The sequence below is a fragment of the Nicotiana attenuata genome, unplaced genomic scaffold (genome assembly GCF_001879085.1).
Source record: "Nicotiana attenuata strain UT unplaced genomic scaffold, NIATTr2, whole genome shotgun sequence".
NCBI classification, from domain to species: domain Eukaryota; kingdom Viridiplantae; phylum Streptophyta; class Magnoliopsida; order Solanales; family Solanaceae; genus Nicotiana; species Nicotiana attenuata.
Window position 1 is genome coordinate 471,595 of NW_017670545.1, and position 25,670 is coordinate 497,264.

Sequence of the window (25,670 nt, forward strand, 5' to 3'; positions counted from 1 at the left end):
GTGAGAGAATAGAAGACAGAAGTTTAGAATTGTGATATCAAAAAACTCGCACGACAAGGAAATCAAACGAAACGTAATTTTCCTAACAGTTACATAGCCTCTCGTAGATAAGTACAGAAGTCTGTACCAATCAGCGAGACTCTAATAAAACGACTTGTGATTCATGACTCCTATGAACCTAGAGCTCTGATACCAACTTGTCACGACCCTGGTTCGCCCTCCGTGAACCATCGTGACGGCACCTAGTCTCTACGACTAGGTAAGCCTAAATTGCGGAAAAGAAACCAAAATTTGCGGAAGTAAAACAATTTAAAACAAAAATAAAGGAAACAAACAGCTTTTAAAGGTGCCGCTTGGCATACACAATATTAGGTTCTCAAAACCAATACATAAATCCAAGACCCGGAAACCCATGAATCACAAGCTAAGAAGTATTACATAGCTCTAACTCCAGAACGTCTAACAAGAACTAAAATACAGAAGGGCTAATACTAAACATCAAGTACGCGCTCGTCACCTCACGTACAAGGCATTTCAAGTATCAAAGTATCAATCCTAAGGGAAAAGGTCCCCCATACAAGGTTAGACAAGCCACTTACCTCGAACCGGCTCAAATGTCAACTCGGAACCACGTTTTTGCCACGAATATCCGACTCCAAATGGCCCAAATCTATTCAATTAAATTTCATAATGTAAAAAACACTTCAAATAACTGATTCTACAATTAAATTCTAAGCTAATACGCGAAATTAGGTAAAATGACCAAAATGCCCCTCGGGCCCACGTCTCGGAATCGAGTGAAATTTATATTTCCCGCATCCTCACACTCTCACGAGTTCATACATACCAAGAACACTAAAATCGAAACCCAAATGACCCCTCAAATTCTCATTTCAAAGTCTCTTAATCCCAAGCCCTAAATCCCTCAATTACCACTGATTTTCCTTAATTTTTCATGCTTAAATTGATAAAAATCATTCCAATAACGAGTTTAGGGACCAAAGACCTTACCCCAACGAACTCCTCTGAAAATTCCTCTTGAAAAGTGCTTCCCAAGCTTCTTCCCGTTTGAAATAGATGAAAAATGGCTAAATTTCGCGAAGGCAAGGATTTATATGATCTGCCCAGCGATTACCGCATCTGCGGCCCTGGGACCGCTTCTGCGGTCCCGCATCTGCGAAACTCGGTCGCACCTGCGACATTTCATTAAAGGGGGACTTTCCGCACCTGCGACTACATCACCGCAGATGCGGTGCCGCTTCTGCGGTTACCTGACCGCATCTGCGGTCAATTCCCTTTTGCCTCAAAACCACTTCTGCGACCACTGAGCCGCTTCTGCGGCGCCGCACCTGCGGAACCCTAACCGCAGGTGCGGTTATGATAGAACCAGCAGCTGAAGCTGCAACTTTAACCCCAAATTTCCTCCGTCAACCACCCGAAATTATCCCTAGGCCCCCGGGACCTCAACCAAAGGCACCAACAAGTCTAATACCAGTCCGAACTTGTACCAATCCTTAAAACACCTAAAACAACATCGAAACCTCAAATTAACCATGGATTCAAGCCTAAGAACTCCAAATTTCTCAAAATACACTTTCGATCAAAAGTCTATCAAACCTCGTCCGAATGATCTGAAATTTTGCACACACGTCACATTCAACACTACGAAGCTACTCCAACTTTAGGAATTCCATTCCGACCCTCGGATCAAAATCTCACTATCGAACCGGAAACTTCAAAAATCTAACTTTCAGCATTTCAAGCCTAAATTAGCTACGGATCTCCAAAACACAATTCGAACACGCCCCTAAGCCCGAAATAATCCAACGGAGCTAACGGAACCATCAGATTTCCATTCCGAGGCCGTCTTCACACCGTTCCGACTATGGTCAAAATTCCAAGACATAAGCTCTCATTTAGGGACTAAGTGTCCCAAAACTCTTCGAAATTCAAAACCGAACATCCCGACACTTCAAAATAGCAGAAATAAACACGGGGAAAGTAGTTAATAGGGGATCGGGGCGTAAATTCTAAAAACGACCGGCCGGGTCGTTACAATATGTTTCCTAACATGTCTATTAATGTTCAATCTATGTGTTTATGTCCACTCCTGGCCAATACATGTGTTTACCATAATAACATGTTGACTCCTGTATTTCTAATTAGAACAATGTGTTATGCCTTCAGCAAGTTTGCCTGTTTACTTATGTCTAAAATTAGATCTATGTCTTGCTTATTCCCCTACTAAGTCTGACCCCCCTATCTGGATACTTTGCTCCCCATTCCCTATTACCCCTTACATGTGGCTACTTGATTTTCAGCATGCCTTGCTTCTGTGTTTGGTCACTTAGTAACAGCTAATACGTTTAAGTAATCCTATGTTCTGAATGCTGCTTGTTTGGCTGGAACCTTTGCCTCGGTTCTAGGAACTGAATGCTCCTGTTTACTTCTGATTTTCTAAAAGTCTGAAACTACATTTCCTCAAAACTATTCTTGAAAATCACTATCACTTCAATTCCTAGAATACTTAGGTCCCTGCCCCTCCAGTGTGAGCATTGCTTTGGTGTCCATGAGGCTTCTCAACTTTGACACACTGGGGCTCGCTATTCCACACTGCACAAGCTGTTTAGACTTTAAGGAGGCCTTGGTGTGAGCACTGCCCTGGGTCCTGGAGGCCCTTGGGAACTTTGACACACTAAGACACCCTCCCTGGCACTATGAGATGTATCAATCGAGACTGTTTGAAGGCCTTCCCCAGGTTTTGCTTTGGGCCTATCCATGATCCCTATAGTATACTGTTATCGTTCCTGTAATTCATTCTACGCTTGGTTTATAATATTATTTACTTTGTAAGCAGATATTGGGGAAATTAGTAAACTGGGAGGGATTATTATACACATTTTGTTGAGGAAAAGGGTAGATATCATGCCTATAGGATTTAAAACAGTGTTTGCATTCCTAGAAACCATATTTATAGGACCTTGCAATGTTCATCACTTGTATGCATTATAGAGATCATGTCTATAGGGTTCAAACCAAACTTTTGCAATCCGAAATCATTGCGCTGTTTGATTGTTTTGCATGCATCCTATATACCATGCCTATAGGTTAAAAAGTAGTCTTGCACTTTTAAATATCATGCCTATAGGTAATCAACTTCTGCTCTTAGGAGTCATGATGAATAGGTTCAATATGTAGAAACCATGCCTATAGGGTAAAATTAATCTTACATTTACGTTTGTGGTTTTAAAATCAGTCCACGCATGCCAATCCGCCTTTAAAATTGCTGCATTTAGTTTTCGTTGTTTAAAATCTATCATTGTACCTAGACAGCATGCCTATAGGACCTAAACTGCCTGAAATTGTTTACTATTTCATTATACTTCTGAATAACGACTAGATATCATGCTCATAGGATGTCAATGATACACGCCTAGGCAAGCGTGTAGGACGATTAAAATCCTGTAAACTGCAAAAACTGCGCTTCTGTTGACTATCCAGATCACCCCTCTCTAAAATCAGTAGGCAAACTGATTAGGTATTGGTTCCCGCTTTAATAAAGCTTTGCATATGTTCTGATTTGTGATCACCTAGATATCCTGTCATTAGGACTCTTTTCAAATGTCTAAAACACTGCTGCCTGAGACGTGCATTTGTTTGTTCTATTTGTGGAGGTAAAATGTGAGCCCCCTTAATTGTTCTTTACTTGACAGTCCTAACTGTTTTGGTTGTCACCTAGAATTTTTTTCTTTTAATCACTGTGGGAGAGTCTAGATCCACCTTAACTAGGAGTCCTAAATACCTTCGGGACTATATAAGTAAAGGGACGAGTAATGCACGCATAGGATACGTCTTAAGGTTGTTAGAACGCTTTGGGCCATGACCAAGGGGAGGGTAATTGGGTAGTAAAGGATATGATGACATGTGCGCTAATGCCACGTGTAACCCCTCTATTTGAGAAAGGCTTACCAGGTATTGTACAAATGTGATCCTATAGGCCAACAAACCTAGGACCTCCCTCATCTTATTTACATATGTGTGCTTAGACTGCTTATTTGTTAAAATTCCTTTATCGTACATATGTGCTTAGACTGCTTTGCGGTCAAATTTTCTCTATCTTATATGTGTGCTTAGACTATCTATTTGTTAAATGATTAATTCACATAAATCAAGTTCGACCGGGACCCACCATTGTGGACCGCGAGGGGTGCCTAACACCTTCCCTTCAAGGTTATTTCGAGCCCTTACCCAAATCTCTGGTAATGCAAACTGGTCTTATGAGTTATCTGCTCTAGGTGCCCTAACGCACATTAATTCGTTAGGTGGCGACTCTTCAAATTCAAATACCCAATTCCCAAAAGGAAATGAGTTGCTCCCAATGAATGTCGAAACCCGGACTCTGCGAGGAAAAACGGGGGCGCGACAAATAGTGCAAATCGTGGTCTATTCAGCTGATTTTAAACAGAAACTGAATCAATTAACACAATAGACTCCTAATATAACTCAACTAACTCAATTACATCACCCATAATCTGTATTTGACGCGAAATATGCTGAATATTTTTCCCTGCCGATAAATACAACAAAAACAGAGCAATTTGAATACATATATACATCTGAATACATAAATTATATTAATTAAAAAAATATATGAATACATTCATGAAATACAACAAGACAATGAATACAATGAAATACATGAAATACAGCGAGATACATTGAAATACAATGGGAAAAAAAGACAAATGAATACAATGAAATACAGCGAGATACATTGAAATATATTAACAGAATCTTCAAGAAAGCTTTCTGGTTGCACAAGCTACCCAGATCGACTCTCTAATTCCGTTTTCTCCCCGGATTCTCATGCAAACACAAGATAGAAGATACGATGGCAACGGCGATGGCAGAGGATAACAACTTCGAAGATGACCAGCTCCATGCTATGTCCACTGATGATATTATTAGGGCTTCTCGCCTTCTCGACAATGAAATTCGAATCATTAGGGTACCTACCGATCTGTCGGCGTTTATTTTCTGTTTGTTGAATGCTTTTGTTTTTTCGATTTCGATTATTGGTGCTTTTCTTCAAGTTGTTCCTTTTTCAGATCTGAAGGTGATGGATTCACCATTTCTTTTTGCTGGTCGTGACAGAACCAGTTAAAAATGGAGGGGCTATGGTGGTTAGGTTGAAAAGGTGAAGGTGGAAGATGAGAGAGAGAGAGAGATAGAGGGAGAATAGATATGGGGTAGGGGATACAAGAGATTTGAGGGATACGAGAAATTTGAGGAGATAGAGAAAAATAATACAAAGCTTATTTTATTGCTTAAGGGTAAGAGGTGACCATAAATAGATATTTGGCTATGAAAAATCAAAAGGTAGCTATAGAATATAACTTTTTAAAAATATATTTATTTAAAATAAATAAGATATAACCTTTGCTATAGGAGGTAAAAATTCCTTTTAAGTTATTCATAACTAAGCTCTATTGGAGGGATTATTATAAGTTTATTTGGCTAGACAATCCTAGTTGTTAAGAGAAGAAGAAAGGTTCATGATTCATGAAAGAAGGCCCGTTGGGTTTATCAAAATTCAAAGCCCATCAAAAGACTCACTTTTAAAGTCAAGGACTAGTCAATGAATTTCAAGAGCACATAAACTATGGGACGAGCCTACTGACCCAAAAAAAAAAAAGAGAGCAAACAAAAAAGTATACCACCAAATAGCAACAAAAAGATTAAACCAACTTGTGTCAATAGAATTTTTTAATAAATCACATGGGAAATCGCCATATGTTTATGAATAACAGTAAATGAAGCAAACTTGACTTCCCAAATCTTCATCCAAAAACAAAACATAAAGTAGAAAACTCTATGTACCATGAGTAAAAAAAATTCAAAGAAAACAATGGAGATTGTCCTCATGGATAGACAACAAAAAACAATACTATCAAATATTATTGATTCAATAACATGAATGCCAAAATAATCCGTAACTCTCTTTATATCTTCTTAGAGACCCCAAGCCTCAGTCTGAAATCTTCTTCCATTAGTGGAAGGCCATCGCGCAACTTGACTTTTGGTTCCCATCCTAACAATTCTTTTGCTTTTGTGATATCTGGTTTCCTTTGTCTTGGATCATCTGGTGTATTTTCAACTGATTTGATCTCCACTTTCGGATTGATAAGCTGCAAACCAAAAGTATAACAACTTTCATGTCGCTATTCTTAAGATTTAAAGAGTGAAGGGGAGCCTTGGCGTAACCAGTTACGTGAGGATGTCACGGGTTCGAGCCGTGGAAACAACCTCTTGCAGAAATGCAAGGGAAGACTGCGTATAATAGACCCTTGTGGTCCGGCCCTTTCCCGGACCACATGCATAAGGCTGCCAAATTCTTGAGATTAAAAGAGTGATTTTCTAGCAGCAGAAACTAGCCAAAAACAATGTTGACAGTATCTTGGCGACTTATGCGATCTAGACCTTAGTCTTAACGTTATCAAAGAGACAAGAGAACAACATAGCAACTTACTGTACAAATGAAGTATAAGAAACAAGGAGAAGCTTCATGAGAATATGTAATTACCTCCTTCACTAGTTCTGCAAGCTCAATCATGGTAAATTCACCTGTACAGCAAGATTATAAGTAAGTTCGACCAACATAATATTTTAAACATTAATTTAGCTTGATAATGATATCGAAAGTTTCTTCAATGATGTGGCAGACGTGCACCACTTGATTCGGACCATTGATTTGAGCAAACTACAACATTATCAGACTCCTGCATCTCATTAGGATCTGGCGCGTGTGAGCCGAAAAGAAGAATACCACCTTTAAAAGATAAATCAGTCAATCACCTGGATTTCCAATGTTGATTGGCCCTGTGTTTTCCCCTTCCATTAGCCGAATAAGCCCATTAACCTTCAAAATTTCAACAGGTTGGGGATGGAGAAGATAACATTAGGGAGCGAAATCATAAACCAAGAATGATTACAATAGGATTTCGTTGCCATACCATATCAGAAACATAACAGAAACTGCGAGTCTGTGTCCCAGGAGCTTGAACGGTTAATGGTTCATCACTAAAAAATGGAGCAAATTAGAGATAACATTATTAGCCATTAAGTTAAAAGGGTTGGTATATTTAGGAGGGATGTTGATCGATACAAACAGGAAGAAAGCTATATTTGTATATCTGTAGCAGAGTGACAGCACTTGAGAGAAAGAACTTACCGAAGTGCTTGAGCTATAAAGTTGCTGACAACACGCCCATCATCAATATTCATCCGAGGTCCATATGTATTGAATATTCTAGCAATGCGAATTTCTGTCCCAATACGTCGATATCAATGGACCAGGAAAAATTATGTTGTGGACAACCTGGACAATGTCAAAGAAAGAATAGATTACCAATCCCATGCTGTCGGTGGTAGTCAAACATCAATGTCTCTGCCACACGCTTCCCCTCATCATAACAGCTCCGAACCCCTAACAACAAAAGTGATATTGTTACACACATGCTCCACGAGATGCTCAAATATTAGACTGACTAACTCATTAGACCAAAATTGTTGTTTGGATTTCTAGTTTCTAATTCATTTCCTCCTTTTAGTATGTTACTAATCACTTAAATACTTCTGTAAAAGAATTTATAGTGATCAAAGTTGAGTGAACCAAGTAGGTTAAAAGAGAATAGATAGTGAAACTTTTAGTTGAATCTCCGAATGTCACCAAATGCAATTCCGCATTGTCCTCCGAGTAGATGCAGATGCAAAAACATGAGTAAAACACACAAAACGATATACCTATATATGTATGTATATAGTATACATATAATGTGGTGCTTGTGTTCATTACTTCAAAAAATGTTGGAGTTCATAGGCTTGTCATGAAATCCAATAAGTGAGAGGACGTACCAATTGGGTTAACATTACCCCAATATTCCTCAGTTTGAGGATGCACAAGAGGGTCACCATAAACCTCTGAGGTTGACGTTAGCAGAATCCTACATAAAATTACAGAAAATGAGTTGAAGTGAACGCCAAAAAAATGAGGTCAAGAAGCATTTTCAGTCTTCAAACCTTGCTCCAACACGCTTTGCTAAGCCCAACATATTTAGCGTGCCAATGACATTAGTCTTTATTGTCTGTCAGCAAAAAAAAAAAAAAAAAGAAAAGAAAAATGCATCATAAACAAATTTTTCTACTTCGCTAAATCTCTATCCTTTCCTATGGAAGTAAAAGATTAAGGATAACCAGATATTGCACACCACCAGATTTTATACTACCCAAAGCCGAGAGGCTTACTGAGCGATGTTAAATAGAAAAAAGAAGAGTTGCAATTTTGACAAGTTAATGTTCCCTTTTCTTCTTTTCTGGGATGACAGCAGAAAATCACGATTTACTGCCGCTAAAAGGAGTTGAAGTTTGACATGTTGAAAACGTTACTGAGCGAGTTTACAAATCAGACATACCTTAACAGGATTGTACTTGTAGAATATTGGAGAAGCAGGGCATGCCAGATGATAAATCTGATCAACCTCAACTAACAAGGGCTCGGTCACATCTGCAAATGATAAAAGGAAAATATCATTAAATGATTAAATTACTTTTACCAAGGTCAACCTGTATACCTCAGACCAATATTGAATACGTCTGCTACTAGTCCAAACATTAGTTAACTAGTATATCAATGAAGAAAAGATGAGAGTTATACCATGGCGCTTAAGCTCAAATCTGGGATGACCAATCCATTTTTTAAGATTATCCTTCGAACCAGTGAAAAAGTTGTCCACAACAATAACCTACACAATCATAAAGAAAACGTTTCTCATCGTGAGGGTATCAACTGTTAGCTGGTTTTATCTTACTCACTCTATTACATATACTCCAAAGACTGACGAAAACAATTGAAGTAATTATATACATAACAAAATATGGGAGCCTAAAGAACAGATAATCAAATCAGAAAATTGTTTGTGGCCACAGGCAACATGGAAAAGGCTAGCATTTGTTGTAAGACAGAAGAAATTAGAGGGAAAAAAATTTACCTCATTCTTCTCATTCTCCATCAATTTGTCAACTAGGTGGGAACCAATAAATCCAGCTCCTCCGGTAACCAAAATTCTCATGTTAGGCTGCAACCAGAAATATAGTGTATTAGCAAATATGGTACAAAGGTTAGAATTCAAAAACATTTAGACCTAGTATATAAAGTTTTATTATAGAATTTTAGTTTTTGCATGATACGAATCCTAGATAAGTTTGTGCCTTCAAATCGATTATATCAGTATTACTCTGTGAGTGCTATCTCGTTAACTGCATTGTGATTAGAAGTTTCAGCACAAAAGAGTTTGTTCAACTAGGATTAGGCCAAATGAACAATTTTTAACCCCTAAAAACAGAGTCACGGAATACAGAAAACAAATGTTGATTTCCTATCTCTATGTCAGGTTCACAGATAAGCTGATGCCAAATGCAGGCTCATTACTTTAATGATTCATAACTAATCAAATTTCCACATAAAATTCAACAAATGAGTTTGAGACTAAAAAAATGTTTTGATTGGTGAGGTTGGCCCCTCGTTGATGAGCAAGACGATGTGATCCATACCAGACATATCGAAACAATACAACAAAACGCCTCATTCCCAAGCAAGTTGAGATTGGGTATTTGAATCATCAGGAGCGGAGGCACAGGGGTGCAAGGGGGGCTAGTTGAACCCTATTCGTTGGAAAATTACACTACATAAATTAGGTAAACATGACTTTTTTTGTTCATATATAAGTGGTCCGGCCCTTCCCTAGACTCTGCGCATAGCGGGAGCTTAGTGCATCGGGCTGCCCTTTTTATATATAAGTTGTTGAATTCCCTTGACATAATTTTTTTTTTGTTTTTGTATCCCCTTTTATGATATCCTGGCTCCGCCACTGTGAATCATCACAAGCCGCACCAATTACGCTCATCTATGTCTAATTTGTGTGTGTGTGTGTGTGTGATGCAAACAAACTCTAACAAGAAGAAAAAAGGTTTCACTAGCACAAAATGTTCCCTATATTTCTATTAGCATATAAATATCTAACAAGACTAAAGTAATCCTACAAAACATATCAAAACAATTAGAACACATTTTTGTCAAGCCTATGAATTATGAGACAGAGAACAGGCAGAGAAATTAACGAAAGAACGACACCAATTTTACCTGAAAGAACTTTGAGAAGCGCAACGGAGATGGAGTTGGAGGAGGCTTTGTTGTTGTTTGGTGATCTCCATTTGCAGAATTCTTTGCCATTTCTCAGATCTCTCTCACCAAGTCTCCTGCAATCATAAACTGATCAATTTCTATATATAAACATAACCAGAGCACTTAACTACTACCATTAGATCTACAACATATCAAAAACTTCATAATCAGTTACTCTAACATCAATTCAATCAACAACAAAAACAACAACAACAAACCCAGTGTAATCCCATAAATAGAGTCCGGGGAGGGTAGTGTGTACGCAGACCTTTGTTTCCGATAGACTCTCGGCTCAAGGAACAGGGGAGATAAAGCAACTCTAATATCAATTCAATCAAAAACAATAAAAAACAACCAAAAAAGAAAAAAAAGACACAAACTTTAACCCAAGAAAATCATGTTATATGCAAATTCATCAATCTCTAATATAACGGACCTGATCACAACCTTCAATCAAAGTCTTTGAACAAACCCAAAAAATCTTTTTTTGCTGTGTAAGTTCTACACTAGCATGCAAAGAGTGTGTGTGTGTGTATATATATATATATAAACACATATAAACACACAAAAAAACAGTTTACCTTTTTTGTTTTTTTCACTTAAAAACAAAAAAAGGGACTAATTGAGTTACCAAACTTGCCAACCAGAAATTGCAGGCAATAAAATAAATGTCATAAGTTAAGTACAGAATATAATAGTAATTGAAAAAGAACCTAAATCAGATTGCTTATAATTGACGAAACGTAAAGATGAAAGAAGGGTAGATAAGAGAATTATAGTACAGTTCAGTGCACCAACCTTAGAATATTATTTACTTCTTGACTGTTCAGTTCAGATCTTCACCAAAGTCAAAGCAAAGTAAAAATAAAAAATAAAAAATAAAAAAATTCACTTATAGTTACTGCGTTGGTTAAAAAATCAAGGGTATTGCTAATCTCCAAGAATTAAGCAATTAATGGAGAATCTGGATTCCGATAATACTGGAGGATAATTTAAAAATATGATTCTATCTTTTTTTTTTCCTTGTATTTAAGTTTTCCTAGTAAAGGAAAAGACTGGAAAAAGAAGATTCGAAATAAGAACACTGGAGAACCGTGCATGGGTTTTGTCTTATTTTAATTTGTTATTATTGACTTCGAAAAGTTCGAGGGTGACTTGGACACGTGAGCTTGATTTTTAGCTGGGTTTTTGCATGTATTTCTTTTCTTTTTCTTTTTTCCTTTTTTTTTTGGTGTGGTGATGGGGTGAAAAAGATAAATATTGAACTGAAATATCTTTGCATAAAAACTGAAATATCTTGACTTAGATTTTATTCAAGTAATTGTCATATTTTTTTTGTTAATAATTGTGTAAACTCCATTTTAAAATAAAAAAGTAGGACCATTTCTTTTGAAATAATTGTGTAAACTCCATTTTGCGCATGTTAGTCAACGGTTGTTAACGTGCGCCTTCAACCATGACTCGACGGAATAAGCAAAATCCGGCGACGTCAACTCTCTCCACAGAACACGAAAAACCTACTAGGGTAATTACACCAGAAAATGGAATCCCTCAGGACTTAGGGCCAAGGCAATTTAGTCAATGGTAACAGGAATGGGAAGTGCTCCAACGGTATTACAAGGAAGACCAGCAGTGGAAATCAATACTCCTGTAGAACAAGACGAAAGCACATCATCAGCAGGAAAACTTACGGCGGCTAAAGTTGTATAATGTAACAGATCTCAGCAATTAGGGATGAAACTCGACTATTTTCCCCCAATAATGAGAGATGGGATGAAGATAGTGAAATTAGTCCAAGCAGAAGTTGAAGAGGAATGTTAGAAATGGAACTCAGCATTAATTGGGTATGTAATTGGGAGAAACTCATCCTTCAAGGAAATGCTGAAATATGTGTATAGGATGTGGAATTTTGTCATGACTCCTCAGGTATTTCTGCATAATGACGGGTACTTTATCTTCCGATTTGTCTGAGAATGATAAGGAGACCTTACTGCAGAATGGACCTTACACCTTTAACAATAGACCTATGGTTCTCAAACAGTGGGGACCAAAATTTCAGATGAGCAAGGAACCTCTTCAGGTCATTCTAGTATGGGTTACACTCCCAAATCTGCCTGTTGAATACTGGGCACCAGGAAGTTTGGGTAGAATTGCGAGTTGTTTGGGGAAGCCAATATGCACGGATAAGCTTACAGCTAAAGGAGAAAGAGTGTCCTATGCACGTATTCTAATTGAGATGGATGTATCAGTCGAACTTCCGGAAGAGATAACAATTGAACTACCAGGAGGCAAATGCAAATTGCAGACCATTGAGTACGAGCGGAGACCCCTATACTGTCAAAGCTGCTTGAACATAGGGCATCAAAATGGTGAATGTAAAAAGGCCACATTTGAAAAAGGGAAGCAACAAATGAATAGAAGGAAGTCGAAGATGGGCTGGAGAGTGAAAGTGAATCAAGAGCCTAGTAAACCAGTCACAAATGTTGAACAACAAGTTGAACCAGAGTTACCAAAAGAAGTAGGAGAACCAACTAATGACCAGAATGGAATAGAACAGTATGAGAATCTGGAATTCCGGGTGCAACAGGCCAAAAGTAGGGGTAAAAAAAATTAGCTACTATTCAAGAACAGGAGGGACAAAGTCAGCTTTATGAAGATAGTGACAAGATTGAGAGGTTGTTGAGGCAGAATCAGTTTAGTGCTCTGAGAATTCAACCAATGGTAGTCACTTCAAAAGTGATAAAGGAACAGAGTTCTCCGAGGAAGATACCTCCATGATATTCTGCTAATGGAACATAAGGGGGCTTAAGAAGCCCTTTAAGCAGAAGGAACTCAAGACCTTCCTGCTTACAAATAAGGTAGTTCTGATAGGCTGTCTTGAGACTAAAGTTAAAGCTAACAAAGCTGAAAAAGTTAAGAAGAAAATGGGGAATGATTGGGATATAGCTACTGACTACACTCAAAACCCAAATGGTAGAATATGGATTGGTTGGAAATCTCAACAAGTAGAAGTACAAATGGTAGCATCTAGGCTTCAATTCGTGCATTGCTTAGTAAAAGACAAGGGATCCAATTTTACTAGCTAGGTAACTTTTGTTTATGGCTTGACTACCATAAATGAAAGGAAGACCTTATGGCAAGGCTAAGAACTCTGAACAACAATATAACTGATCTATGGATTGTGCTAGGGAATTTCAATGCTGTTATTTCTGTGAATGATAGACAAAATGGTATTCCAGTACACCCAAATGAGATTAAGGATTTCCAGGAGTGTATTGAAGACATAGGGCTTGGACAACTAAAAAGAACAGGGAGTTTATTCTCATGGAGTAATAAGAGAGATGCACATATCAGAATTCACAACTTCATAGATTGGGCTTTTGGGAATGCAAAATGGTTCGGCAGCTATGGAAACATTTGGAAACAGTCTACCTTAACCCAGGGTGCTCAGATCACTCTCCTATTATTGTTAAGACTGGGAGAATCATACAAAACCTTCCTAGGCCATTTAGATTACTCAATATTTTTCTTCAAAGTAAAATTTTTAAGGAAGTGATCAAAACTACATGGCAGTATAAAGTTCCTGGGTACACTATGTATGAAATATGCAAAAAGCTCAAACTTATTGAGCTAAACATAAGACACCTCCAGAAAGAGGTATCCAGTTTGGAAAGGAAGGATGACGACATTCGAGGGAAGTTGCAGGACACTCAACAAATGCTAAACTCTGATCTTTACAATCCTAATCTGATTCAAAAGGAGAGAGACCTGGTTTTTGAATTAGAGAAATGGTCTAACATTCATGAGGAGGTTCTGAGGCAGAAGTCTAGGGCTGTATGGTTAGCAAAAGGGGATTCAAATACAAGATATTTTCACGCCCAAATGAAGACTAGACAAGCAAGGAACCATATCTCTTCAATTTGTAATGACCAGGGAATTATGCTGACTGATCCAGGCCAAATACAATATGAGTTTATCAATTTTTTCCAAGAGTTGTTGGGCACTAAGGCTGCAGAACTACCTTGTTTGAACAACAACATTGCAAAAGATAGGTATTGCCTCAATAAGGAGGAGCTGCAGGGGTTGATTAAACCAGTGACTAAGGAAGAAATTATACAAGCCTTGAATGATCTACCAGCTGACAAAGCCCCTGGGGGAGATGGTTTTCCTGTTGAATTTTTCAAAGCTAACTGGGATGTAGTGGAAGATGATGTTATAACAGCTATTCTTCAGTTTTTTGAGACTAGAAAAATCCTTAAGGAGATAAACAATACAACCATTACATTGGTTCCAAAAGTTCCAAATCCTACTTATGTCAAGGAGTTCAGGCCTATTGCATGTTGTACGACTTTGTACAAATTGATAGCCAAGGCGATCATTGTCAGACTTAAGCAAGTAGTAGACAAAATTGTAGGGCTAGCACAATCAGCTTTTATTGAAGGAAGGAATATCTTAGATAATGTGATTGTGGCACATGAACTAGTCAAAGGTTACAACAGAAAAGGAATGTTTCCTAGATGTATAGTGAAAGTAGATATCAGGAAAGCTTATGATACTGTTGAGTGGGATTTTTTGAGAATGGTCTTGTTAGAATTTGGAATACCAGTGCAGTTTTTCAAGCTCATCATGGAGTGTGTTTCTGTCACGACCCCGGTTCACCCTCCATGAACATGTCGTGATGGCACATAGTTCCTACAACTAGGTAAGCCTAACAACGCGGAAATAACAACCTAACTTGCGAGATGATTAAATAAGGATAAACGTATTAAAATAATAACTGCATATAAGGCCGCTCGGCCTATACAACTCAAAAGAAATGCGGAAGTCTACATCTAAATCCCAAACCCCGAAAACTCACGGTAACCACAGGCTAATAGAAATACTGTAAATTCTCTAATCTCCAGAATGTCTACATCAAAAGTATGATAGAATCTAAACACTACAGATCGAATAAGGAAGGAGACTCTTCGGTCTGCGGACGCTGCAGATATACCTCGAAGTCTCCGTAGCTCTCCTCGCCTCAAGGATAGTGCGCCTGAGTGGAGGTACCTGGATCTGCACATGAAAAAACATGCGCAGGAAGGGAATGAGTACACCACAGCGGTACTCAGTAAGTGCCAAGCCTAACCTCGGTTGGGTAGTGACGAGGAAGGCCAGGGCCCTACTGAGATAAAATATAATAATAAATTAACAGTATGAAAGACTGACAATAATAATGAGTACAGCAGTGAGATAAGACAGGTTAAACAAGGCAATATCAAATACACAAAGAACGGAACAACCACAGAATAAGTACAGCTCAATACCAATGGTAACAATGAGGATCTCCCAGGATACCGTCCTGTAGACCTTTTCTCAACTGTCCAGTTGACCTCCCGGGATACCGTCCCGTAGTCCATCATATGTATATATCCGAAGGATCTCCCGGGATACCGTCTCGTAGTCCAACTATCAATGTGCAGGGGGATCTATCGGGAATCTAACCCGTAGTTCCAAAGTAAAAGTGCAGGGGGATCTATCGGGAATCGAACCCGTAGTCCCAAAGTAAACAAACGGGGGGGGGGGAGGGGGGGAGCTACCGGAATCCCACATCCGTAGTCCCAATGTAAATGCGCAACCACAACCAGAAGATACTAAGAAAGGAAGTACAAAGACAAGCAACAGGTAGTACTAGCCTAGCATGCTTCACGTAGTTCAGTCAGGGCAACTTAAACAATTAGGCAAATTGGATCAACTAAACATGCTTTCCTAATCTTACACAGGTTATAATTCCAAGTACAATAAGGCAAATATGAAGGAAGGCTCAGTCTCAATATCTTAAGTAAAAATCAGATTTTCAACAATTGGCTCAAGTACGCGCTCGTCACCTCGCGTACAAGGCACTCAATTACCACATATCATATCCTAAGGGGAAAGGTCCCCCACACAAGGTTAGACAAGCCACTTACCTCGAACCGACTCAATATCAACTAGAAACCACGCCCTTGCCACGAGTATCCGACTCCAAATGGCCCATATCTATTCAATTCAAATACACATTGTAAATAACATCGCAAACAACTGGTTTTGCTATTAAATACAAAACTACAGCGTGAAATTAGATGAAATGACCAAAATGCCCTTCAGGCCAACGCCTCGGAATCGAATAATTTTCACATTTTCAGAACCCTCATACTCTCACGAGTCTAACGATATAAAAATCTCCCAAATCGGAGGTCAAATGCTCACTCAAAACTCAATGGTTTAGCCTATGAAGTTTTACCCAATTTCTTCAAATTTTGATCCCAAATTCGAATTTTAATGATGGATTTAACTACAAAATGATGAAATATAACTAGAAGGGATTAAAGAAACGTTACCCAATAGTCTTCTCTTCAAAACCCTCTGAAAATCGCCCTTACCCGAGCTCAATTTGGTTTTTCTAACTTATGAAATCAAACCCTCGAATTTTCTATATCAGAACAGGCATTTCCGCTTCTGCGGACAAGGGACCGCTTCTGCGGTCCCGCTTATGCGGAAACAAGCCGCTTCTGCGGTCTTCAATTAAATGGCCAGGACCGCATCTGCGATAAATAAGCCGCAGGTGCGGAAGCGCATCTGCGAGGGACAATCCGCTTCTGCGGAGACTAGGGGGCCACTGGGCTTCGCTTCTGCGGCGGATAAGCCGCTTCTGCGGTTTCTGAGGGAAAGGGCAATAGCCGCTTCTGCGGCCATGTAGCCGCTTCTGCGGCGCCGCATCTGCGGTTCCCAAGCCGCAGATGCGGAAATACCAGAAGCAGCAAGAAATCAGCTGCTGCACACTTCAAAATTCTTCCGTTAACCACCCGAAATCATCCCGAGGCCCCCGGGACCTCAACCAAACGCACCAATAACACCTAATACCTCATGCAAACTTGTACCAATCCTTAAACCACCTAAAACAACGCCGGAAACTCGAATTAAACAAGGATTTGAGCCTAAGAACTTTAATTTTTATCAACATACGCTTTCGATCAAAAACCTAACCAAAACACGTCCAAATGACCTGAAATTTTGCACACACATCCCAAATGACATGACGGAGCTACTGCAACTTCCGGAATTCCAATCCGACCCTCGGATCAAAAACTCACTATCGGACCGGAACTTCAAGAATTCAAACTTCGGCATTTTAAGCCTAAATTAGCTACGGACTTCCAAAATACATTCTGAACACGCTCCCAACCCCAAAATCACCTAACGGAGCTAACGGAACCATCGTATTCCCATTCCGAGGTCGTCTTCACACTGTTCCGACTATGGACCACTTTTCCACACTTAAGCTCTCATTTAGGGACTAAGTGTCCCAAAACTCAACACCGAACGTCCCGGCAAACCAGAATAGCAGAAATGAACTTAGGGGAAGCAGTTAATGGGGGATCGGGGCGTAAATTCTTAAGACGACCGGCCGGGTCGTCACATCCTCCTACACTTAAATATTCGTTCGTCCTCGAACGAGCATATAGAACATACCTAAAGTAGTGAAAAGATGAGGGTACTGACTGCGCATATCCCGCTCGGTCTCCCAAGTCGCCTCCTCGGCCGGCTGACCCGCCACTGAGCCTTCACTGAAGCAATGCTCTTTGACCTCAACTTTCTGATCTGCCTGTCCAAATAGCCACTGGCTCTTCAACATAGGATAGATCCTTGTCCAACTGGACTGAACTGAAATCCAACACGTGCGACGGATCACCGTGATACCTCCGGAGCATCGAAACATGAAATACCGGATGAACTCCGGCCAAACTGGGAGGTAAGGCAAGCTCATATGCAACCTCCCCAACTCGCCTCAAGATCTCAAAAGGATGAATAAACCTCGGACTCAGCTTTCCTTTCTTCCCAAACCTCATGACGCCTTTCATAGGCGAAACCCGAAGCAGAACCCGCTCACCGACCATATATGAAACATCACGAACCTTCCTGTCCGCGTAACTCTTCTGTCTGGACTGGGCTGTACGGAGTCTATCCTGAATCGTCTTAACTTTCTCCAATGCATCCTGAACTAACTCTGTGCCCAATAGCCTGGCCTCACCCGGCTCGAACCAACCCACCGGAGATCTACACCTCCTACCATATAAAGCCTCATACGAAGCCATCTGAATGCTGGACTGATAACTGTTGTTGTAAGCAAACTGCGCCAATGGCAAGAAATGATCCCAAGACCCTCCGAACTCAATCACACACGCACGGAGCATATCCTCAAGAATCTGAATAGTGCGCTCGGACTGTCCGTCCTTCTGGGGTGAAATGCCGTGCTCAACTCCACCCGAGTGCCTAACTCCTGCTGCACGGCTCTCCAGAACCGCGATGTAAACTGAGTACCTCTGTCTGAAATGATAGAAACTGGAATACCATGCAGACGGACGATCTCCCGGATATAAATCTCCGCCAACCGCTCTAATGAATAAGTGGTACACACAGGAATAAAATGAGCGGACTTGGTCAGACGATCCACAATAACCCAAATGGAATCAAACTTCTTCAAGGTCCGTGGGAGTCCAGATACAAAATCCATGGTGATGCGCTCCCATTTCCACTCCGGAATCTCTATCTGTTGAAGCAACCCACCCGGGCGTTGGTGCTCATACTTCACCTGCTGGCAGTTGAGGCATCTAGACACATAGCCAACTATATCTTTCTTCATCCGCCTCCACCAATAGTGCTGCCTCAGGTCCCGATACATCTTCGCGGCACCCGAATGGATGGAATACCGCGAGCTATGAGCCTCGGCTAGAATTATCTCTCGAAGACCATCAACATTGGGCACACAAATCCGGCCCTACATCCTCAATACCCCGTCATCTCCAATGGTCACATCCCTGGCATCTCCACGCTGAACCTTGTCCTTAAGGACAAGTAAATGAGGGTCCTCATACTGCTGCTCCCTAATATGATCAAATAAGGAAGACCGAGAAACCACACAAGCTAGAACCCGACTGGGCTCTGAAAGATCCAATCTCACAACTAGCTGGCTAAGGACTGAACGTCCATCGCCATAGGCCTCTCTGAAGCTGGTAAATATGCCAAACTCCCCAAACTCTCCGTCCGGCGACTTAAGGCATCCGCCACCACATTGGCCTTGCCCGGGTAATACAGGATAGTGATGTCATAATCCTTCAGCAACTCTAACCACCTCCATTGACACATGTTAAGATCCTTTTGCTTGAGTAAGTGCTGCAAACTCCGATGGTCAGTATAGATCTCACAGGGCACGCCGTACAAATAATGACGCCAGATCTTCAAGGCATGAACAATGGCAGCTAACTCAAGGTCGTGGACAGGGTAATTCTTCTCATGTATCTTCAACTGTCGGGACGCATAGGCAATCACCCTACCGTCCTGCATCAACACCGCTCCAAGGCCAACTCTCGAGGCATCACAATAGACAGTATAAGACCCCAAACCGGTAGGCAACATCAAGATTGGGGTTGTAGTCAAAGCTGTCTTGAGCGCTCGCCTCACACTCCTCTGTCCAATGAAATAGGGCACCCTTATGAGTCAATCTAGTCATAGGGGTAGCAATCGATGAAAATCCCTCCACGAAGCGACGGTAGTAGCCCGCCAAGCCAAGGAAACTGCGAATCTCTATAGTTAAGGACGGCCTGGGCCAACTCTGCACGGCCTCTATCTTCCTCGGATCCACCCGAATACCCTCACTCGAAATCACGTGGCCTAAGAATGCCACAGAACTCAGCCAAAACTCACATTTTGAGAACTTTGCATATAACTTCTTCTCCCTCAAGGTCCGAAGCACGGTCCTCAAGTGCTGCTTATGATCTTCCCGACTCCGGGAATACACCAGAATATCATCAATAAAAATAATAACGAACGAGTCAAGATATGGCCTGAATACACTGTGCATCAAGTGCATGAAAGCTGCTGGGGCATTGGTCAGCCCAAATGACATAATAAGGAACTCGTAATGACCATACCGAGTCCTGAAAGCAGTCTTCGGGATATCTGGCTCCCGAATCTTCAACTGATGGTAACCTGAGCGCAAGTCAATCTTAGAAAACACCTGTGCACCCTGAAGCTGGTCAAACAGATCATCAATACGAGGCAAAGGATAACGGTTCTTCATTGTAACCTTGTTCAGCTGACGGTAATCAATACACATGCGCATAGAACCATCCTTCTTCTTCACAAACAAGACAAGAGCACCCCACGGTGAAACACTGGGTCGAATAAAACCCTTACCGAGCAATTCCTGCAACTGATCCTTCAACTCCTTCAACTCAGGAGGAGCCATACGATACGGAGGAATGGAAATGGGCTGAGTGCCCGGCAATAGATCAATGCCAAAATCAATGTCTCTATCGGGCGGCATGCCCGGAAGATCAGCCGGAAACACATCGGGATAATCCCGTACCACTGGAACTGAATCAACAGAAGGGGTATCAACACTGACATCTCTCACATAAGCTAAATACGCGGCACACCCCTTTTCAACCATACACTGAGCTTTAAGAAAAGAGATAACTCTACTGGGAGTGTGATCTAAAGTACCACTCCACTCAATACGCGGAATACCTGGCATAGCCAGCGTCACGGTCTTGGCGTGACAATCAAGAATAGCAAAATGGGGCGACAACCAATCCATGCCCAAAATAATGTCAAAATCCACCATACCGAGTAACAATAAGTCCGCTCTGGTCTCAAAACCACGAATCGTAACCAAACATGACCGATAAACGTGGTCCATAATAAGAGAATCCCCCACAGGAGTAGAAACATAAACGGGGCACTTAAAGAATCCCGAGGCGCACCCAAATGAGGAGCAAAGTAAGAAGACACATAAGAATAAGTAGAGCCCGGATCGAATAGAACCGATGCCTCTCTGTGACAAACCAATATAATACCTGTAATGACGGAGTCGGAGGCAACAACCTCAGTACGAGCAGGAATAGCATAATATCTGGACCGGCCCCTCTCTCGAGGGCGACCTCTATCTCCCCGACCTTCGCCCCTAGCCGGCTGGGCAGGTGGTGTAGCAGCTGAAGCTGTGACCATGGCCTGAGAACTCTGAGGAGCACGCTGTGGCTGAGCAGTCTGTGAAGATGCACCCCTACCAACTATGGGGAAGTCCCTAACCATGTGGCGTATATCACTACACTCAAAACAAGCTCTGGGAGGACGCGGTGGCTGTGACTTACTAGGGCCAGGTCTGCTGGACTGACCTCTGGAAGCACCCTGCGCAGGAGGCGCGCTAAAAACTGGAGGTGCATAATAAGGCTCCTGAGGTGTAGGTGGAGCTGGAGTACTGCCGGCTGCTGGAAGAGCTGAATGAACAGGGCGACCCGCATAACCTCTGCCATAACGACCTGCTGATGGGGTACGGGCACCAGAGTAGTGACCCGACTCTCGAGACCTCTTGGCCTCTCTCTCCCCTTGCTCCCTGGCGAGCATACCCTCAATCCTCCTAGCAATGCTCACTACCTACTGATAAGGAATGTCCATCTCCAAGTCTCGAGCCATGCTAGATCTGATGGGTGGAATAAGACCCTCAATGAACCTGCGAACTCTCTCCTGAACTGTAGCAACCAAAGCCGGTGCATGCCTGGCCAACCTGGTATAACAGATAGCATACTCCCAAATGGTCATAGCACCCTGGCGCAAATGCTCAAACTCTGCGCGCCATGCATCCCTGAGACTCTGGGAACAAACTCTCTCATGAACATATCCGAGAACTGAGTTTAAGTCAGTGAAGCAGCCTCGACTGGACTGTCTATCTCATAAGTGTGCCACCAATCATAGGCGGCTCCCCGAAGCTGAAAAGAAGTGAAAGAAACCCCGCTAGACTCCACTATGCCCATAGTGCGAAGAATACGATGACACTCCTCTAGAAATCCCAAGGCGTCGTCTGATGCTAATCCACTGAACACTGGGGGATCATATTTCTTGAACCTCTCAAGTCTCCGCTGCTCGTCCTCTGAAGCAGCTGACCCATCCTCGGGCTGAACTGGCGCTGCAGGCGGTGCCGGAATAATCTCGGGAGCCTGCTCAACCTGCACTTGCTGCTCAGGAGTACGGACGGCGGGAGCCTGTGCTCCTCCCCCGGCCTGGGATGTGGCTGCAGCAAAGGGAAGCAACCCTGCCTGAGCCAAGGTGGTGTACATACTCATGAACTGAGCTAAAGTCTCTTGGAGCGCTGGAGTAGTAGGTGTGCTAGGTGCCTGGGCTCCGGCTGGCTCTGCTGGTGGTACCTCGGCGGCAGCTCGCGCACGTGCTCTGGCTGCACCACGTGCGCGTCCTCGATCTTTTCCTCGGCCCCGGCCTCTGACGGCTACAGTAAGGGGCTGGTGCCTGATCATCTCGAGTGGCACGTGTCCTCACCATATGTGAGAGAATAGAAGTCATAAGTTTATAATTGATGTCAAAATATCACACGATAAGGAATTCAAATGAAACGAAGATTTTTCCTAAACAGTTACATAGTCTCTCGTAGATAAGTACAGACGTCTCCGTATCGATCAGCGAGACTCTAATAAACCTGCCTGTGTTCCGTGACTACTATGAACCTAATGCTCTGATACCAACTTGTCACGACCCCAGTTCACCCTTCCATGAACATGTCGTGATGGCACCTAGTTCCTACAACTAGGTAAGCCTATCAATGCGGAAATAACAACTTAACTAGCAAAATGGTTAAATAAAGCTAAACATATTAACATAATAACTACATATAAGGCCGCTCGGCCTATACAACTCAAAAGAAATGCGGAAGTCTACAACTCAATCCCAAAACCCGGAAACTCACGGGAACCACAGGCTAACAGAAATATAGTACGCTACTCTAACTCCTGAATATCTAAACAGCTGAGAAGAAGGGATAAACTAAATACTAAAGCTGGAACAGAATAGAGACTCCTGGTCTGCGGACGCGGCAAATATACCTCGAAGTCTCTGTGTATCTCCTCGCCTCAAGGATAGTGCACCTGAGAAGAGGTACCTGGATTTGCACATGAAAAACATGCGCAGGAAGGGTATGAGTACACCACAGCGGTACTCAGTAAGTGCCAAGCCTAACCTCGGTTGGGTAGTGACGAGGAAGGTCAGGGCCCTACTGAGGTAAAATATAACAATAATCAACAGTATGAAAATCTGACAGAAATAATGAGTACAGCAGTGGGATAAGACAGGTCAACGAGGCAATAACAACTGCACAATGAACAAAATAAACACAGAATGACTACAGCTCAATACCAAGGATAACAATGAGGGTCTCCCAGGATACCGTCTTGTAGCCCTTTCCTCAACTGTCCAGTGGATCTCCCGGGATACCGTCCCGTAGTCCAACTCATGTACCAAACCGAAGGATCACCCGGGATACCGTCCCGTAGTCCAACCATTAATATGCAGAGGATCTATCGGAAATCTAACCCGCAGTCCCAAAGTAAAAGTGCATGGGGATCTACCGGGAATTGAACCCGTAGTCCCAAAGTAAACAAACAAGGGGGGAGCTACCGGAATCCCACATCTGTAGCCCCAATATAAATGCACAATCACAACCAGAAGGTACACGGAAACGAAGTACAAAAGGCAAGCAAATAGGTAGCGCTGGCCTAGCATGCTTCACGTAGTACAGTCAAGGCAACTTAAATAATTAGGCAAGTTAAATCAACTAAACATGCTTTCCTAATCTAGCACAGGTTATAATTGCAAGTAGATTAAAGTAAATATGAAAGGAACTCAATCTCACTATCTTAAGTAAAATCAGGATTTTCAACAATTGGNAACACTGGGGGATCATATTTCTTGAACCTCTCAAGTTTGCGCTGCTCGTCCTCTAAAGCAGCTGACCCATCCTCGGGCTGAACTGGTGCTGCAGGCGGTACGGGAATAATCTCGGGAGCCTGCTCAACCTGCACTCGCTGCTCAGGAGTGCGGACGGCGGGAGTCTGTGCTCCTCCCCCGGCTTGGGATGTGGCTGCAGCAAGGGGAAGCAACCCTGCCTGAGCCAAGGTGGTGTACATGCTCATGAACTGAGCCAAAATCTCCTGGAGCGCTGGAGTAGTAGTGGCAGTAGTAGGTGTGCCAGGTGCCTGGGCTCCGGCTGGATCTGCTGGTGGTACCTCGGCGGCAGCTCGCGCAGGTGCTCAGGCTGCACCACGTGCACTTCCTCGACCTCTCCCCCGGCCCCGGCCTCTGACGGCTGCAGTAGGGGATGCGGGTGCCTGATCATCTCGAGTAGCGCGTGTCCTCACCATCTGTGAGAGAATAGAAGTCAGAAGTTTAGAATTGATGTCCAAAAATATCGCACGACAAGGAATTCAATGAAATGAAGATTTTTCCCTAAACAGTTACATAGCCTTTCGTAGATAAGTACAGACGTCTCAATGTAAATACGCAACCACAACCAGAAGATACTAAGAAAGGAAGTACAAAGACAAGCAACAGGTAGTAATAGCCTAGCATGCTTCACGTAGTTCAGTCAGGGCAACTTAAACAATTAGGCAAATTGGATCAACTAAACATGCTTTCCTAATCTAACACAGGTTATAATTCCAAGTACAATAAGGCAAATATGAAGGAAGGCTCAGTCTCAATATCTTAAGTAAAAACCGGATTTTCAACAATTGGCTCAAGTACGCGCTCGTCACCTCGCGTACAAGGCACTCAATTACCACATATCATATCCTAAGGGGAAAGGTCCCCCACACAAGGTTAGACAAGCCGCTTACCTCGAACCGGCTCAATATCAACTAGAAACCACGCCCTTGCCACGAGTATCAGACTTCAAATGACCCAAATCTATTCAATTCAATTAAACATTGTAAATAACATCGCAAACAACTGGTTTTGCTATTAAATTCAAAGCTACGGCGTGACATTAGGTGAAATGACCAAAATGCCCTTCAGGCCAACGCCTCGGAATCGAATAATTTTCATATTTTCAGAACCCTCGTACTCTCACGAGTCTAACGATATAAAAGTCTCCCAAATCGGAGGTCAAATGCTCACTCAAAACCCAATGGATTAGCCTATGAAGTTTTACCCAATTTCTTCAAATTTTGATCCCAAATTCGAATTTTAATGATGGATTTAACTACAAAATGATGAAATATAACTAGAAGGGATTAAAGAAACGTTACCCAATATTCATCTCTTCAAAACCCTCTGAAAATCGCCCTTACCCGAGCTCAATTTGGTTTTTCTAACTTATGAAATCAAACCCTCGAATTTTCTATATCAGAACAGGCATTTCCGCTTCTGCGGACAAGGGACCGCTTCTGCGGAAACAAGCCGCTTATGCGGTCTTCAATTAAATGGCCAGGACCCCGTCTGCGAGAAATAAGCCGCAGGTGCGGAAGCGCATTTGCGAGGGACAATCCGCTTCTGCGGAGACTAGGGGGCCACTGGGCTTCGCTTCTGCGGCGGATAAGCCGCTTCTGCGGCTCCGCCTATGTGGGAG

The 25,670-nt window shown here is 42.1% G+C and overlaps 1 protein-coding gene across 3 annotated transcripts; it reads right to left on the reverse strand.

Annotated features, from left to right (window-relative positions):
* Window positions 1-5,736: 5,736 nt before the first annotated feature.
* LOC109240806 (UDP-glucuronic acid decarboxylase 6) lies at window positions 5,737-11,061 on the reverse strand. Of its 3 annotated transcripts, none has more exons than XM_019407492.1 (13): window positions 11,039-11,061; window positions 10,199-10,314; window positions 9,048-9,134; window positions 8,714-8,801; window positions 8,472-8,563; window positions 8,080-8,144; window positions 7,915-8,003; window positions 7,409-7,486; window positions 7,232-7,325; window positions 7,014-7,080; window positions 6,856-6,919; window positions 6,584-6,624; window positions 5,737-6,188 (listed from the first exon to the last, which is right to left on the reverse strand). In XM_019407492.1, exons 2-13 carry the CDS (start codon window positions 10,286-10,288, stop codon window positions 6,003-6,005), a joined length of 1,041 nt encoding a protein of 346 aa, XP_019263037.1. In that variant the 5' UTR covers window positions 10,289-10,314; window positions 11,039-11,061; the 3' UTR covers window positions 5,737-6,002. The 3 variants fall into 3 exon arrangements, with proteins under 3 accessions (XP_019263037.1, XP_019263036.1, XP_019263035.1); XM_019407491.1 differs by lacking the exon at window positions 11,039-11,061 and adding an exon at window positions 10,822-10,909; XM_019407490.1 differs by lacking the exon at window positions 11,039-11,061 and adding an exon at window positions 10,677-10,786.
* Between the last annotated feature and the right edge of the window lie 14,609 nt (window positions 11,062-25,670).

Coding starts and splice junctions, on each gene's coding strand:
- LOC109240806 (XM_019407492.1), bottom strand. CDS start 10,288: ATGGCAAAGAATTCTGCAAATGGAGATCACCAAACAACAACAAAGCCT. Junction 7,487..7,914: donor GGGTAATGTTAACCCAATTG/GTACGTCCTCTC, acceptor TTTTGTTGTTAG/GGGTTCGGAGCTGTTATGAT. Junction 6,920..7,013: donor TCTGTTATGTTTCTGATATG/GTATGGCAACGA, acceptor GAAATTTTGAAG/GTTAATGGGCTTATTCGGCT.